Source organism: Saccostrea cucullata, unplaced genomic scaffold (genome assembly GCF_032062105.1).
Source record: "Saccostrea cucullata isolate Sc308-1 unplaced genomic scaffold, CSIRO_AGI_Scuc_v1 ctg43, whole genome shotgun sequence".
Classification (NCBI taxonomy): Eukaryota; Metazoa; Mollusca; class Bivalvia; order Ostreida; family Ostreidae; genus Saccostrea; species Saccostrea cuccullata.
In genome coordinates, this window is record NW_026934231.1 from 240330 (window position 1) to 259002 (window position 18673).

Sequence of the window (18673 nt, forward strand, 5' to 3'; positions counted from 1 at the left end):
GATTCATGTCTCGGGGAAGAAATAGAGTAAAATTAAAGTTAAAAGTTCTTGCTGAATCAAATCACCCCCATTTACCAGTCAATACTGGAAATATATGAAAACTCTTGAGCTAAAATGTAAAGAATGAAAGTACTTACAGGTTTTTTCAGAGATAAATTGTGTCCCTCTCTCTTACCGGAAGTAATATAACAACCGGAAGTTTACCATGATCACTCGAGATTATCTAGACATAACTAAATAATTTTTTTTAATACCTTAAATGCTTAAAATTCACCCGTACTTTCACACAAATATGAAGAAAGTTTTTTGAATGAAGCATATGCAGGGAAAAGACGGAGTTCACACGGGAAAGGGGGGGGGGCTAAGAGGGATATGGTTGTTTCGCGCCGAAATCGTTTCGCTCCTGAAGGTATCAGGTCCTTTCACGCTCTGTTCGCCAGCATCCTTCGCCATAATTCTCGTTCGCCCTGTACCCTGCTCGCCATAAATCCAATCTGTCATATTGTAAATCTTATTTTTCATATACTATATATATATGTAAATATTTTTCTTTGCTATATGGTAAATTAAGAAAACTCTTTTTAAATAATTAAGGTCAAGATCTAGTAAATGAAAGTATCAAACTTGAGAAATAAATTCCTTCATTGATGCTTCGCAACTTTAGCTTGGTCAGATAAGGTGTTTCGGGGCATAATTTGTAGATATACAAGATGAAAAACTGTATTTTAAAATGTCATTTTTAATGAAAAATTAAGAAAACCAGACATGAAAATGGGAGTTTTTTTCGTATTCGGCAAAGAAAATATATATCTGTAAATCAATCTCAAATTTAATATAGGTATCCGGTTTACTTTTATATGATTTCAAACTTGACATGAAAATAATTTTCTGCATAATTCTGCTAAAGCCGTTACGGGGAAAAGAAAGTTGAAATTGATTATGACGTCATAATGGATCTAGCACCAAAAAATTAGTCTCAAGTTATTTACTAGATCTTGACCTTAAGTGCTTTGATAATAAGAGAGAAAACATTCATCAAACTGATATTCTTTTTTTTTCTTCATTTTTAAAAAAATCTTTATTCGTGTTAATTTGTTGTATTCACGACTATTTGCCAGTGTATGATGGTGTTGTCAATAACATAAATTGAAATTTAATTAAAAAAAAAAAAAGCACTGACATTTAGGTGCCTACATTCATTTCATTTAAACCAAGAATTTTAGATCACTGTAAAATTTACTGATGCACGTTTTAAAATAAGGAGAGCTAATAACTCATAGAAATCCAAGAAGAAAAAAACCCCCAAAAATAGAGGGTTTGTAAACTGTTCAAACGTCTTTTTTTAAAACGTTGTAATTAGTGGAACAACATAAGGCACTCTGAATTTTTTCTTTTTAAATTGCGTTCAGAGTGTACATCAACATATTTCACCATGGAGACACTTAATTAACGCATTTGAAAAAAAAGTATAAAACAAAAATTCTGGACTTAGATTTAAGTAATAGAGAGCATGATTTTGTTATGCCCGTATAAGTGGAAATTTTAGCGAGACGCAAATTTAGCGAATTAATTGTCCTCAAAATATGGTATCTTATTTTAGCAAGAAGTAATTTTAGCGAATTTAAAATGCTCATTAAAGAAGCTATTAGAAATTAAAGAAAGTTTATATTTTTAGCGATATTTGATTTTAGCGAGCTAAAAATTCCGCTTATACGGGTATATCTTTCCTGATCCCACCTCTGATGTTTTGGAGGTCCGTGTTTCTGAGTTGCTATGCTCCGATTTTGTATTGTTTTATGGACTTTAGTTCTTGAATACTGTTCGTCATCTTCATATGTTTCAATTCGAAAAACATGAAATGATTAACCCTTATCGAGAAGGAGGAGAAGACAGGTAGAAGGTCTCTCAGTCCAACTCTTATCTTCCCTATGTAGGTCTACATAGGCGTGGGTAGCAAATTGAAAGTGGGGGTTGGGGATTGTTAAAAGTGGGTAGGGAACAAAAAAAGGTAAGCCCCAATTTTCAATGCCTATATTATGTACAAGTATATCTTTGCAAAACAAGAGGGGGATTAAGCCCTTCCTCCCGGTTCTGATGCCTGTGCTATACCCAAATATTTACATTACTGGTTTGACGTTGAAAACATAAATTTGAGTTTACTTAAAATAGATAAAAACTAGAAAATTTTAAGTACAGTAAAACGCCATGAAAAATTTTCGTAGCATGGAAAATCAAAATTGCTCCATTTTCTTAAGAAAAAGGCGTTGCTTTAAGTCGATCATTTTAAGCCCCCTACATCTACCGAACTTTTTTGACTAAAAATAAATAAAAGAAAAAAAGAAACATATTAATTTTCTTTGTTCAAATGGCAGGCATAGTAAATATTTTTCAAGTCCCAAAAAAATTTCTGCAATTTTACTAAATGTTCAATACCAGCTAGGATGTTACTCCAATTAATCTTACTTTGAGAGTATGCTGCTCTCAATAATGGAAATGACTTTCTAACCTATGGACATAATTCAAAATACTTTTTATAAAATCAAAATGAAGGGGGAGCCTACCAAGCTCAGATAATATGAGGCCTAAAGATCTGGGGTACGAGTCGGTATGGGTACGACTTGACTGGACACCACTTAGATGTGACGTCATCCATATACAGAAGAAAAATCTTTGTTTTGGTTTGGAGCCCACTATGTGATCCTTAAAAAAACTTCTTTCCTGTCTTTCCTGGTAATGATATAAGTGTAGATGTTTATGTAATTCAATATGCTAGTCCATCTCTTGTTATTATAGGCCTACCTTTGTTTTAGACTAGGGAATTAATGTAGTTGTTGCATTCACAAAGTTCGTTACCTTACTGATTCGTTTCACTACCTGCTTCTCTCATATACAGGTTGAGGCCATTCTGAGCTCTGGCCCAAATCGGAGATTATTTAGTCCGATTGGGATATAATTATTATAATATCCCAGATGACCGAGATTTAGATTTACTGAACAAATTATGATTTTTTTTATTCTGGCAATAAATTTATAATCACAAATCTGCATCAAGAAATACTTATTTTAAAGAAATAACTTTTGCAAAGGCGTCGGAAGCTAATTGAAAGTGGGGGAGGGGGGCTAATTGAAAGTGGGGGGGGGGCTAAACCAACAAAAAAAGGTAGACCTCAATTTTTAATATTATGTATACATTTGCAAAAAAAGTGGGGGGGGGGGGGCTAAGCCCCCCTAGCCCCCCGGTTCCAACGATAACGGGTTTGTTCACCCGATCTACCTGTTTGCGGGAGTCCGTTCGCACAAAGTCCATTCGCCCGAAATATTTTTCGCCCAATATCTTGTTCTCCATATATGTGGTTCGCCCAATACTTATATATATACTTGTATATATAAACTCATATGAATTAAAAAATAACTTATATCATTTCCATTTCCTTTACGAACTTGGGATATTTTTTCTCAAATTCTGTTCATTTAGTCTTAATTTTTGATTTGATTCTAATGTTTTTTGAATGACTTAGTGTTTGCTCTATAGTTAATAAGATGATTGAATATGATTAATATCAATGTTAATTAGGGGGATACATCCGTGTTATTTTTACGAATTGCGCTGTGTTTTGAAAACAATTAAAGGACTGAGATGTCATAAGCGATCAACGTTATAAACACATTCAATTTATACCGTTGAGTTTTGTAAAAAAAACGTTATGGGTTTCAAACTTTAGTTAAATACATTACTATTTGTAATAAATAAGTCACAAATGTAAATATAAGTAATAATGTATCATTTTTTGAGATGTAAAACGGGTTGGCACATGATCAAATCTTACATAAAGCCCTTCAAGCTTTATGAGATTTGATCACGTGACCAACCCGTTTTACATCCCAATAAAACTCAAAAAATGATACCTTATTTCTTAATTAAATGAGAGCAAACGGACCCTGTGTGAACAATTTTTAGGGCGAGCGGACTCTTGGCGAACGAGAAATCGGGCAAACGAACATGGAACCGGTTCCAACACCTATGTTTTGGTTAACAAATTTTTCTGTTTGTCCTTATTTTCAATGGGGACACTGTACCTCTCTGGTAGTCCATCCATATTTTTTCAGATGAGTGAGCTACAGATCTCCAACTAAAGATCTGTAACATGTATGAATGGACCAGAAATCGAACCCGGACACCTGCATGGCTAGTCAGGTGCTCTACTGACTGAGCTACCTGGGCTGATATCCACAGCCCAAACAGTAGTCATTAAATCTCACATTCAAGTGCAAACATACAGACAGAAGATATTATATTTGTATTGAGGGATATATAGTTTTCATATTCCACATCTCTCCAGTCTCCACTTTAGAATTATTTTGTGAGAAAACTTACCACCACCATAAGAAGAACACAGGACATGATACAGTGCTGCACTGCATCTGTTCTTATATTCAGGGGTTGATATAGACACTAGTACCTTTAAGACATAATACCCAGCAGGGATGGTGAATGAATTCTTACTACGGCTAATTGAGTGAGCCTGCATGACCACTTTTGTAGTTACCTGGCTACTATTTGTGTCAAAACATATCTATAAATAGATATAGATTTATATCTATAGAAAACTTCCCTTTGGAGTTATTTTCCTTTGGCTACCTTCTTGGAAGTCAACTTTGAGTATGTTGAGAGTTGTCTTTTTTGATTCTGTGTAGCAGAAATGTATTCTTGCCATATACTTTGAGTAAAACAGACTTTTTATACGCCCGTCTTAAGACGGGACGTATTATGTTATAGGCTTCGTGTCCGTCCGTCCATCTGTCCGTCCGTCTGTCTGTCCGTCTGTCCATTCCTGTCCGGCTCATAACTTGAATACTATTAGGCTTAGGATTATCAAACTTTGTCAACTCATACTTCTTGGGTAGACGGTGTGTCGCGCACAAAAAGTAGGTCGCTCTGACCTTTAATAAAGATGCTATAGCCAAATATGGAAAAATCCTGTCCGGCTCATAACTAGAAAACTATTAGACCTAGAGCTTTCAAACTTGGCAAAAGTATACATCTAAAGTAGAAGGTGTGTCGCGGCCTATTTCAAGGTCACTGTGACCTTTAATTATAGTGATTTTTTTTAAAAAACTATGTCTTTTAAATTCTAAATGTCATAATCCTAAAAAATGTAAAAATATAGTTGTATCCTTATTAAAAAACATTAAATTAAGTAAAAACTTATTTTTTTTTTTATATACTTTACAGCAATCTGTAACAAATGTTTATGCTTTGAGAGGAATTCAGTTTGTCCCATGGGCTTAATTATCAAGCACTGGTCAAGAAGAATTTTGATAGCAGAAATTTGCATGTCAAATTAGAGAGAGATTAATGAGTTTATTGTCAGGAGCTAAGAGCACCTCTAGATCTGAAGCAGATGTTAATTTATCTCTTGGGAGTTGGGCAAAAAGAAATGGCCTCATAGTTGCCTGTTCTAATTAAGAGTTCTTGATGGCTAGTCCAGATAAAGATCTTTCAATAGGTGTAATGAAATTAAAACAAATTGATGTTTTAGTGTATGATTAAAACTAAATTAGTATTGTACAATATGATTAAAACTAATTATATATGTGTTCATTTAAAAAAAATATATATATTTCAATTTTTATATATTTGCCACAAATTGCAGTCATGTCTCACTAGTTATGTTCCCCAAACGAAGTTGGGGAACATATTGTTTTTACTCTGTTTCTTATTATTATTATTATTATTTTTCTTCTCGGGAAAATTTTGTCCGCGAATGATCTTGTAAAGTACACATCCGATTAAGGGGAAACCTTTTTAGGGTAAGTAGGCATGTTATGTAGATTTGCGGAACGAAGGTCATTTTGCGCGCACGTGCTTGCAAGAGCGCGCACGTGCAACACGTGAAATGACCAATATACATTTTTCGATGTAATGCTTTGATATTTAGAATATGTAGACATATAATAAATGTAGATAAGATGACATTGTCAACATGCCATTTTGTGTGCACGTGCATGCAAGAGCGCGCACGAGCAACACGTGAAATGACGAATTTAATTGATATAGACGTAAATCTTTACCGTTTTGATGAAATGCTTTGAAACTCATAATATAAGGATATAGTAGTAGCATAGACAATATGACATGGTCAAAATAGCAAGATCTCACGTGCATGCACGTGCTCTTCACTCTGATTGGCTGAAACTAAAGTCTCAATATCTTTCTTGTTTTTTGATGAAATCCTTTGAAATTTTGAACATAGCCATGCTTTAGGATGTCCTAAAACATGATATATAGCAATTATCATGAAAGCACGTGCATGCACGTGCGCTGCAATCTGATTGGCTGAAACTTTAAATAGCTATAACTCCCTTGGTTTTCAACCAAACAGGATGGGATTTGGAACATAGATATATATGATGGACTTCTACAAGAAGGTATGGTCACCATGCACATGCATACACGTGCGTATACGTGCGCTGCAATCTGATTGGCTGAAACTTTAAACAGCTATAACTCCCTTTCTTTTCAACCAAACAGGATGGGATTTGGAACAAAGATATATATGACGGACTTCTACAAGAAGGAATGGTCACCATGCACATGCATACATGTGTGTGTACGTGCGCTACAATCTGATTGGCTGAAACTTTAAACAGCTATAACTCCCTTGGTTTTCAACCAAACGGGGTGGGATTTAGAACATATATACATGTAATGAACTTCTACAAGAAGGTATGGTCACCATGCTCATGTATGCACGTGCGTGCACGTGAAATGGGTAAAATCAAAAATACACTTGAATGAGCGTTTTTTTAATACTTTTGGATTAAATACTTTAATATTTAACATATTAAAATATATAGATTGTTTAGACAATATGATATGGTCAGTATGCACAAGCATTCACATGCGCAAGTGTGCAATGATAAAATTTGAATGAACATAGTACACTTCTGGGTAAACGTTGTTAAAGTCTTAAATGCATAGAGTTTGTCTTCTTTAATTATGCTTACAGGGAATATGACTATAAAAGGGAGTTTGGGAGCGTTTGGGGAACATCTGTAACGGTCCCCGTTACAATTAGCACTAGTTTTATTTGTTATAATTAATCCCTACGCTGTAAGTCTCTTAGAGATGTATAATAAGAAATGGAAATTAGGTCATTGAAATCTTTGTCAATCTGTTAATCATGGCTACCTGATTTTTTTGTATCCTAACCAATTTATGATTATTGAACAATATTTGACGGGCGTATCATGCTGTGGCGGGGCACTTTATTATTTAATGTAGAGCTGGTGAAATTGAAATAAAATTAGCATAGAATTGAAATAGAACTCAATGTTGAAAATATTTTTAAAATTTTTTTTTATTTTTTGGCAGCCAGGAGTGTGCAAGGTGCAAGAGATCCAGAATGACTGAGTCGGACAAGTGGAAATGTCAGTTTTGTACCTACCAGAATTTTCAAGTGGCTACAAAGTGTACAATATGTAATGTAAGGAGACAGGATACACCAATCTCAGACTTTGAAAATGAGGAACAGGATATCTACAAAATGGCAGCTTCCATGGGACACAACAAGGAAAGCAACACAGTGCCCTTAAACTCATCCCACGTCAGTAGCAGTGATGCAGTGCAAGGTACAAAATGGGCATGCTCAGCCTGTACATATCTAAATTGGCCCAAGTCCAGTAAGTGCACTCAGTGTTTGCGACCAAGGAAGAATTTGTCACCTGGAAGTCAGTCACCTAAGCAGAGGAGCAAGACCAGGAATGAAACATCGGCAGCTCACTTAGGGGAGAGTTCTAGATCAGGAAGGACAACTCCAGCAAGGGAAGTAACACCTGGATCCCCAAAGGCAGCAAAATGTTCATCCAATAATGATATTAATAAATCATATTCAAAATATGCAAAAATAAAATGGACCTGCAAAGCCTGCACATATGAAAACTGGCCCAAAACTGTAAAATGTGTTATGTGTGGAACAAGTAAAGGAAGAACTTCTCCAGAGATCATCACCTCACCACCTTCTTTATCACCCACTGAAATTACCTCCAAACAGACAGGGCCTTCTTCCCCCACCTTGGCGTGCGGGGGTGGATCCCCTCAGAGTGACAATCAGTCTGTAGAATTACAAGACCCTTCAACCTCTGGTGCTGTAACATCTGATGACAACAAAGCTACAGAAAAAAGACTTAAACAGATCAGGAAGTGCATGAGAGAGAAAGATTGGTTGTGGTTGAATGCATGTGTTGGTGTAGTGATTGGAGATTTAGGAGCCATTGAGTCATTTATCACCTCAGGTGGTGATCCTTCGCGGCAGCTAACCCAAGAAGAAGTGGCTTTATTAAACAGACCCAGTGCATTTGAAGTAGGATACACACTTGTCCATCTTGCCATAAGATTCAAGAGAGATGACATGCTTGCTGTCCTTCTTACAAGTACTGAATCCAATGCTAAGGGACTTAAACGCTTGCCATCCCATGTTTGTCCCGATGTTGCAGCAGAAATCCGTCGAGAAATTTCCTCAATACTGAGACAAAGGAAGGGAGGAAAGGGGGAATTCCCTTGCCAGTTCTTTTCAGATTGTGTGACATTTGCTTTACCCTCAGGTATTTAATTACAACATTTTGAAAGATTCATTACAAATGTTTATGTTTTTTCTCACTAATTTGAATACTAAACATCCTGCATAGCTTATTTCATTGGATATTGATTTGTTATTTTCTATGACACAGTGAAATATATTGAGGTTTTGTTCATGTCTTTTGACAGGTGTTATGGATTTACCTCAGTCTGTACAGTCACAGGTGTTCAGTGAAATTCTAGATGAAGATGTACAAAAAGGTAACATTGTATAACTTGGACCTAAAATACATAGAAAGAAAATTATTTTAGTAAAGACTTTTGGAAAAGACATGTATTTACCAATAAAATGGTTGTGTTATGCACTTAACATGAAGTATCATGAAAGATCTGAATAGTGAAGCACCTGATACTTTACAGAAACTTTTCAATGTTGTAGAACTGGAGGATGATTTGGTGATAAACTGGAGTTTGGAGCTTACAGTAAGGTTAGGAAGTCGTCTGTATGCACTTTGGAATCGAACTGCAGGAGACTGCCTTCTGGACTCGGTACTACAGGCAACCTGGGGAGTGTTTGACTCAGAAAACACACTCAGACAAGCCCTCTCTGAGAGTATTACTGATGGTGCTATGATGTAAGAATTAGATGTATATGAAAACTGAAAAGTTTAATTGTGTTAACTTGTTGGGATAATCTGTTGCAAAAATGAATACAGGATGTAACTAATCCGTTTTTTGTTTAATACATAGGTTCTACCCTAGATGGAAGGAATATGAATCAATGCATGCTGAGAGCCTGCAGTTTTCTTTGGACGAGGCACAATGGCAGAATGATTGGGCAGAACTCTTAAACTTAGCAAGTCAACCTGGTAAGTTCAGCATGGTAAACTGAAATGAACGGAAATATAAAATGTTTGCTGTTAAAGGTCTAAATTTTGTTTTTTCACCTCTATGAAATCTATATAAACATTGATTTATTTTAAATTTGTAATGTCAGAGTTCATTATAAATGTTAAATTCCACCCGAAATTGTGAATAATTTTGCTGGAAATCCATAATGATTTTGCTGTACTATAAATTCACTATATCAGTGTTCAAAGTATATGAATTATACTGTACTTGTAAATATGAAATTTAGAAATTTGCCTGAATTTTCATCTTATTCTTTATCTTTCTACAGGTGCTTCTTTAGAACAGACTCATATATTTGCATTAGCCCATATTCTTCGTAGACCTATCATTGTGTATGGAGTGAAGTATGTCAAAAGTTTCAGGGGAGAGTCTTTAGGATTAGCAAGATTTCAAGGTGATACAGAAAATCATAGTATCATGTAACATAAAGTGTTGAAAAATGATGTAGATTTGATATTAGCATGGTTTGATAATACGTTGTGAATATTTAATTTAAAATGTGTACATAAGTAGATCTTAAAGTCACTGATAAAATACATACACACACACACACATACAGTACATGTACACTGTATAATATATTTCATATTTATGGTTATAATTGTGCAATGATTTTCAGGTGTTTATTTACCGTTACTCTGGGAGAATGGATTTTGTTGGAAGACCCCAATAGCATTAGGGTATACAAGGGGGCATTTCTCTGCTCTAGTGACAATGGAAATGGACACAGATGGCATTCCGGGGGCGGGGGCTCATATTGAACCCAATGATGATGATGAAGTCGCCTACTTACCACTGGTTGATTATGAAGGAAAACTCCTGCCAGTGCCCTTTTTAATGGGATCAGAGGTTGTAAATTAATTTTGTTATTCGACCAATAAAATGGTTTTTAGATAGTAGAGGAATTAATTGTTGCAATTAGGTTGCAGAAAAAATACATTTATAGTGTGTCAATTTTTTCTGCAATGGTTGCCATCATTAATCCCTAAGTTAACAAATGAAAAAAAAATTAATTTGATAAAGATATATCTGTGCCAATCATTTATATAAATTGGATGAAAGTATGTAAAATTTAATTGATCCATATGTAACATTGGTGGAAGACCATTATATTTTTCTCCTTAACAATATTAATCCTTTATTATCACAGTCTTTTTTTATTGGGAAAATTAGGATCATTTTATTCCTGACACACAATTCCAAACTGACCCTTAACTTCTGAACTGTAAGAATATTAGAAATTCTTATATATTATAAATTTATTTCAGGTTGGTCGTGAGGAGAGTATTTTACACGAGTGGTTGGACTGTGTGGTTACTAAGGGTGGATGTTTGGTTGCCCTGCAGAAGGTGGGGAAGCGGCCATTAATGATTAAACAAATGGTGGACGAATGGCTGGACCATTACAGACAGCTACCACATGTCACCTTGACGACAAATAAACAAACAACTCTGGCTGCTCAAACATTTTCAAGTGATGGAGAGAGTGATCAGGAGTAAGACAGGGTACCTCTTCCTTCCTATTTGTGATTAATAGTACCTCTGAATGATGTTTTTTTCAGTTTTGCTTTAGTTGGAATCAAATTCACCATAACTCTGGTTGTTTCTTTTTTATTCAGAAAACTTCATTAGATTATTTTGTTGTAGTTGTTGAAGTTTTAATGTTATATTTTATGTAAACATGGTATGTTTGATTGCTAGTACAATATCTTTTGTGTATAAATCAATGATGATCTTATCTTATTATGTTCTTTTATATTTTACTATACTGAAATGGTGTTGACCTTTGTATTTCAAGTGTCTACTTTTTACAACTGTGTGGACAGGAGTAAAGGACAAAAGCAGAAGTGATTTATTGGTTAGTGCAGTGCTTGATAACAAAAATGTTTCTCTTTTTTATAGATATAATCCATTTTTATGGTCAATTATGAAAATATGTCTTTCAACAGTGCCTGCATTGTGTGCTAGAACAGCACTGAGGGAGATATGTTTAACATGTCAATCAGTATTATGTTGTGTGAAATGGGGAGTTTTGCTGGGTACTTTATATAGACATGAGATAAATTCTACAAGAAATATTAGTGTGATTTCCTTACAATTTAAATATATTTCTTTAAAGTGAAGTACAGTGAATAGCATTTTAAATTGAATATTTCTGGTCTGATCCTAAGAATGATATTCCTAAAAATGGCTTTAATGTTAATGTGTTTAATTGTTTGTCTTTACTGTTTGTGTCAAATATTATTGGGATTTTCAAAGAATTAAGATATGTACATGTACTATGGGCAATTGACCATAATTGTTACTTGATTCAGATATTTAAATCATTCCCTCAATGTTTGCTGTATGATTAGTGCTTATCAAAGTTTTACTGAAATGATAACACATAAATTTTTATTACCTAAAGATGAAGTTTATAATATATGTTCTGTTGTGAATCCTATTTCTGTCCAAAGAAATACTTAAATGGAAATACCTCATTTAAAATCTTTCATATTCAGAGTTTATGATTGATATTATAGTACTTCTGTAGCAGACGGAAGCACTAAATTCTCCACATGTGTAATGGACAAAAATATAGGAAATATGTTTCCTGCATTGACTGCATCGAGAAATTGGAAGTGAATGATACATATCTTAGTAATATGTCTTTGTCTGTCTTGCTATGTACTTTAAAATTATTTTTGAAAATATTTTATACCTTATACAGTACTCTGCTTCATGTGCTTTGTGGAATAAATGTAATTATTGCTGAATTACCTGTATAGTGTACATGTATGAAGTAAAACCTGATTATAGCATACCTACATGGTTACCTATCTTGATTTTTGCAATACTAAATCAAATTACATGTACTTTGATAAAAAAAAATTTAAATACTGGTGTATTCAGTGTCAAATTAAATAAAAATAGTATATGCAGGTTTTCATTGTAATCATGTCTGTCATGAAAAAGATTTAATTGCAAAACATCCTCACGAAAAAATGATGCAATGCTATATTTTCTCTGTGGTTGAATAACTTGTATCCTCTTGATGTTTTGTGTATCTCTATTTAGACACCACAAAACATAACTACTCAGATCCAAACTTTAATTGAAACTTCATTTGTATTTATGAGGGAAGTTAGTTTATATTGGTTTGTTTTTTTCCTTTAAATCATACATAAGATATGGTCATCAGTGGAATGTATTGTTTACCACAATGGGCATGCTTTAATGTTTTGATTATCTCCATTTGTGTGAACCTGTACCACTGAGGTATTTTATTCTGTCGATAATAATAATAATATCCATCACTATCCGTATATTTTTTTCTTCCTTTAAATTCATTTTCTGGTTGAAAATATTCATTTGTGTGCAATATTTGCAGTCTTTTTTTTCTTGTACATTAAAAGATAAGAAAAATACTTTGCATTTGTTATCCAGTTTACACAGCTCTAGTTGCTGTTTTCTGTTGCAAGAAATGAAGTATGTACTGTACATAGATTTTTTTACAAAATATGAAAGTGGTAGATAAAAGATATCTGTTAAAAAAGGATAGAGTTCAGTTGGCAGGCAAATAATAGAATGAAATATGGTAGAATATCATGGAATTAATCCCAATAACAAGAAGCCCACTAGTCATTAGACTCTGTAATAATTTTGGAGTTTTTCCTGATCCAAAGATCTAATATAGAGTTTTTTTTTGTTTTTTTTTCAATCAACTGGTCAGAGACCAGAAGAGCTTATGCAGTACTGTAAATCACTTTTTATTCGCGAGAACTTTATTTTCGCGTAATTACGCGAGACAGTGTGCTCGCGAAAATTTAATTCTCGCGTATAATAGTATTCCTTAAGATTATATAGAGCAATAACCACAATACGCGAAAATTTTGTGTCGCTAATCAAGAGTCAATGACTGTCTCGCGAAAATAAGGTGTCGCGAAAATTTAGTGATCTACAGTAGTAAGGTGTCCATTGTCTGTCCATCTGACTGTAAACAATTTTTCAAAATGCTACGACTTTACAGGTTTTGGTCTGGCCCCATGACCATAAACTGAAAATAGACTTAAGTCAAAATTTTGATTCTAAATAACTTAAGTTTTATTCAACATAATTATTATGTTCTTAAAATATTGCAGTTATGTAGAATATTTATATTCCAACAAATGATGCAAATTTAGTTCCAAATGTCAATTTTTTTTCAAAAGTTAAATATATTGATTTGAAATTTTGACTTAAGTCCATTCTCAGTTTATGGTCATGGGGCCTGATTTCGATATTTAAGCACATGCATAGACTACACTGAGAATCTCAGAGATGCATGTTTTTTTTTTATTTCCATACATAATTTTGCCCATGGTCAAGGTCAAAAGAAGGATAAGTTAAAAAATGTTGATGCCATTGAATTCCTCTCATCCCCAGGTTAAAACATGAAGTTTGATAAAAAAAAATCTTTATGAATACTTTCTTGAAGACAAAATACATTTGAGGTCAAGGTCAAATGAAAGGTCAAGGTCAAACATGTTGTTACCCATATATGTGCATATGAAGTTTGATAAAAATATCTTGAATAGTTTCAGAAAAGTGAAATCAAGGAAAAGAAAAGGTCAAGGACAAAACTGTTGATGAAGTTGAATAGTTCTCTTGACATTATGTATCAGCATAATGGATTTTTATTAAAATTTCTTCAATAGTTTCTTTGAACTCCTTTTCTTTGGGAAAAAGTGTTTTTAAATATGGAATTTTTGTTAAAATTTTCTCAGTGATCAAAAAGTGGTGTAAGAGCCATCCTAAAGCAACTGAAGGCTAAAGCAAGATCCAAGTTTAAGTTCAATGTAACAAAAAGATGACATGTTACAGTGTAATGCTTAGACATCTTTTTCATTCTTAAAAGATCTCTTTTGTAGAAATAATAACAAATTTCTGAAATTGAGCAATTTTTCAGTTTATAATTATTTCATATGCATTTACACAGTGAACTTGAAGTTGATAAAAATACAAATGACTATTATACATCTACCTCTCAATCTATAAAATAAAATTATTTGTGATTTAAAATACAAAATTAAATGATTTGCCAATTACGCATCAAAAACTCAACCCACATCTTTGAAATAACAAATACAACTGACATCTTCAAAAGTGGCATACATTCTTTCAATCAACATGCATCAAATACCCCCCGGTAATGCCGATTAAAAAAACTAGGTGTACGAAAATTAGTTGTTACAAAAGAAAACTGGTTTAAAGAGATGGATTTGTAAACCAACATACATGTCATTAGAATAATAATATCATTCACAAATATTCACTTTCAATCTTAATAACATCAAAAATATTATCATATCACATATTCATTACACTCTGTGTACCAAGTACATGTATATGAGCATAGTTGGATACCAATGGTGATATTATCTTCACTCATTGTGAAGGATGAGTGAATATCTGATGATGGTGTCTGATAGAATTCAGATGTAATTTTAGTAAGTTATATTAGTTTTAAACTGAGACAGTATTACAAAAATTTATTTGAACACATTGAGTAATAGAAATGCATTTGAATGACTAATATTTTTCTGCCATTATTAGTACAACCAGAGCTGACCATCCCGTAAAAGGATGACTTCCTTTGCCTTCACCCGTTCTATCATTATACTGTTCATAAACATAGCCTGTCCTATAGTATTCTTTTATTATATTATTGACTACATTTGCACGTAGATCCTTATAGATTCCCTGTGCTAACTGCTGGTAGGGACCTGGAGTGTTTGAATAGTGATGTAAAGCACTTAGAGTAAGGTAGTTCATATTAATCCAGATAGCCCCTCTCCAATAGGGAGGATCATGTTCAGTGTTTCTTTTTTGATATTGAGGAGCATTCCTAGCTAGAGATCGAAGTCCATAATTAGTCCACAGCAATTCTGTATTGGTGAGGTCATTCAAGATTTTATAAAGTTTTAAAGAACTTGGCTCTACTATTTTTAACATTAGTGGAAATAAAGAAACATATCCAAAAGACTCTACAAACTGCATCTGGGGTGGTGTCTTCACATCTCGGATCTTGTCTTGATTGAAGGGTTGTCCTGGCTGTAAATTTTTTGGTGGTTTGGGTTTCATTAGGAGAACTCTGTCTGAATGAAGTCCATAGTCACAGTAACGTTCCTTCTTCGGTGACCAGTGCAGTTTGTCCAGGAGATCATTATCTGTCAGAACCTTGTGTGTAGCCTCGTACTCCTTCCCGTTCTCCCCAAGTTCCTTTGCGATGTCAGCTAGAATCCCTGATGCCAGTGCCATCCAGCACCTCAAGTCTACGTGTCTCTCCTTTGAGTTGGGGTGAGATGCTCTAGGATAGTCGTCCAGGCCTGATGTTAGAGTTTTAGGATTTAATTCTCTATTTGTCTTATCATCTCTCCCTCTCCAGTAATAAGTTAGTGGTTCACTTCCTACTTGTGTTGTGTTAAACCAGCTAAACCACTTTTGTAATCTAGGAAACACTGTTTTCAAGAACTGTTTGTCTGACGGATCATGACTGGTTATCATGTCTTTGATTAAACGCTGAAGTGGTAAAAATAATGTAGGTGGATTAGCATTCTCATTTCTCTGAACTACAAACTCATCTGGAACCCTGGCTCTGGCCTCAACACCAAGAATCTGTTCTCTTGGAATCCATCCTTCAATGTTAAGCAAGTCCAACCAATGAGCAATAATGTCCTTTGCTATATCAGGATCCCATTGACTTATAAGAAGATTGTGGAAACCTTCATCCCATAAAAATCCCCTTGGAAAGAAGGATCTGGAAGGAACTGCTGTGTATAGAGGAGCAGGCCAATAATAAATGGGCTCTTTGTTGTACTTTGATTGCACTATGGAAGACCCATAGAAATATCCAATGCTGCCTATCATATTACTTAGTGCTGCTTTTGCAAAAGCAATTTCATGTCCATTGTATTTTTTGTTTTCTAAATTGAATACTTCAGAGAATTTATTGTCGAAACTTTTTGAGAATTTTTCAAGTTTGTGTGTGTACAGTTCACCTTGAAGGGAATCATGGCGATTATAATTGCTCCCTGACTCAAACACAACCTCCATTTCTAATGGTAATTGCGCTGTAACCTGGTGAACTATGAAATTTGGAGCTGGGCTATCTTTTGGAAGCAGACGTCCTGCTAAAGTAAGGTACGGAATCGTTCTTCCTTTATCAAAGCTATCTGTCCTCAGAGAATTTTGTAACAAATCTTTAAGCTTGTCCAGCCTAGAGGCATATGAAATAAGATGGTTGTATTTAACTCCTACACCTTTCATGGCTTTTGGGAATGATAATTTAAAGTTTCCAAGCTCAACAGAATGTCCACTGACTGCATCCATCCTGGTCCTTGCTATATTGGGATTTAGTGTGCCTTGTCCATCTAAGGCAATATAAAACATGAGAGATACTAAAACAGGTCTGTTGACATCCTGAAAGATAGAAAATACATTGTACAAAATTATATGTAATAATTAATAAAAATTTAAAACTTCAGAAACATCTATCAAAATTAAATTAAAATATTATGTGATTGCTTCATGATCAATGGTGCAATGAGCCTTCAACAGATGGGATGACATTGTAAGTTTTTATCCTCAGGTACATGTAATTCATTAATATTACATAATTTTTAACGTGAAGTTATACATATGGTTTATTCAACTGCATTTGAGCAATATTGCATGGGCTGTATTTGTTAAATAAGCAGAATTTGTGAAATAAAAAAAAATAACAGCTTTTTTCTTTGGTGGTGGTGGTGGGGTAAAAAACAATTTTTACAATTATAAATAAATTGTATTTATGATATTTTACCTGCATCGATACTTTACATAATAAAACAATACTATCAAGTATTTTAACATCTGACTTTGGGATAATAAAACATCGATACTCTCTTTTCACACAAAAAAATAAAACAATACTAGAAAATGTGTGTATTTTATATATCTTACTTTTGGAATTGCTGAAATACGAGCTGTCCAGTCCCCACCATGTTCCCCTCCTGGCTGCTTGACAAAAGATGTTGTTACATTAAAATGTCTCTCTACTACATCTTGGATACCAAAATTAGTCCCATCATGTTTAAGCCATCCATACTGTGGCAATCTGTCATCCTGACTACACCAGTGCCGAATCTCCATATTTCCCGACTGCTCTAACCACATCAATCCTACCACTGGGGATGTTGGAGAACGTGTTTTAAGGCCAAAATAAAGATTAGATCGATAGGTTCCCCAAAATTTTTCAGGGTTTACCATAACAGATGACACATTCTGTGAAATCATTTTTGGTACGTTGAGTGGGGTAACAACTAACTCCTGCAGGTACATTTGGTAAAACATGTATACAGTTCCTCCTAACATTATAACCAATACAAAAACAATAGCCAATGCCATTCTTCTCGGCTGTGATTGATCATTTTTAGGTTTTCTACGCGGTTTTGTCACCGTTTTATTGGAAGATTCGTTTTGCTTTTCAGGATCTCCGCTGCTCTCCGAATGCGTTTGTTTCCTTTGGCGTGTCTGTCCACCTGACTGTATTCCTTTTATTTCCGCCCATTTTCACACACAGTCAAGGTCCCAGACTTCCTTCTAAAATGTTACTGGTCCATTTTCATGATTCGGACAATTGTGTCAAAAAACGTGTACAAAAACACTCGATGTCAATTTGAAGCTTTGTTATTTAGCATAATTTCTCGTTCTTTACAAGCGCTTACTTTCACCGATTCATAGAGAGTATAAAAGTAAAACCGGTGAATCCGGGATTGAAAAGCGGAAGTTTGAAACTTTGAAACCATAAGGTTTGCTATCAACAAATTCCGTAAAGCATCCTACCCAATAACAAATATATTCTGAAATATTTTTGGAGTATTACATGCCTGTACATAACTTCTTAGAAAATTGAAATCTTTAATGTTTAATTTTCAGAAATAAAATTTTCAAAAATATAAAGAATCCTGAACCCAAGAAAAACTCCCAAAATAAAAAAAAAATTTAGAATAATAGGGACCACCCCCCGCTGGGTTTTTCAGAGAAAAAAAAATACTGTAATGGTTCACAATTTATACAAATATTTGCAGTGAAATATTATTGCTCAATGTTTGAAACAAATTTTACTAATACAATTTAATTCCATTGTAACATTTTTTTTTAATTTTTTCATTTTATTTTTTTT

The 18673-nt window shown here is 34.1% G+C and overlaps 2 protein-coding genes across 3 annotated transcripts; one reads left to right on the plus strand and one right to left on the minus strand.

Moving 5' to 3' along the window:
- Window positions 1-2622: 2622 nt before the first annotated feature.
- On the plus strand, window positions 2623-12896 carry LOC134240266 (ubiquitin thioesterase zranb1-B-like). Of its 2 annotated transcripts, none has more exons than XM_062722363.1 (8): window positions 2623-2730; window positions 7376-8604; window positions 8768-8839; window positions 9018-9213; window positions 9329-9447; window positions 9759-9884; window positions 10110-10339; window positions 10759-12896. In XM_062722363.1, the coding sequence occupies exons 2-8, from the start codon at window positions 7407-7409 to the stop codon at window positions 10987-10989; spliced, it is 2172 nt and encodes a 723-aa protein (XP_062578347.1). In that variant the 5' UTR covers window positions 2623-2730; window positions 7376-7406; the 3' UTR covers window positions 10990-12896. The 2 variants fall into 2 exon arrangements, with proteins under 2 accessions (XP_062578347.1, XP_062578346.1); XM_062722362.1 differs by having other exon boundaries at window positions 2643-2730; window positions 7380-8604.
- Window positions 12897-14235: 1339 nt separating this feature from the next.
- LOC134240268 (mannosyl-oligosaccharide glucosidase-like) lies at window positions 14236-18210 on the minus strand. Its single transcript, XM_062722364.1, has 2 exons — window positions 17452-18210; window positions 14236-16929 (listed from the first exon to the last, which is right to left on the minus strand). The coding sequence occupies exons 1-2, from the start codon at window positions 17893-17895 to the stop codon at window positions 15040-15042; spliced, it is 2334 nt and encodes a 777-aa protein (XP_062578348.1). The 5' UTR covers window positions 17896-18210; the 3' UTR covers window positions 14236-15039.
- Between the last annotated feature and the right edge of the window lie 463 nt (window positions 18211-18673).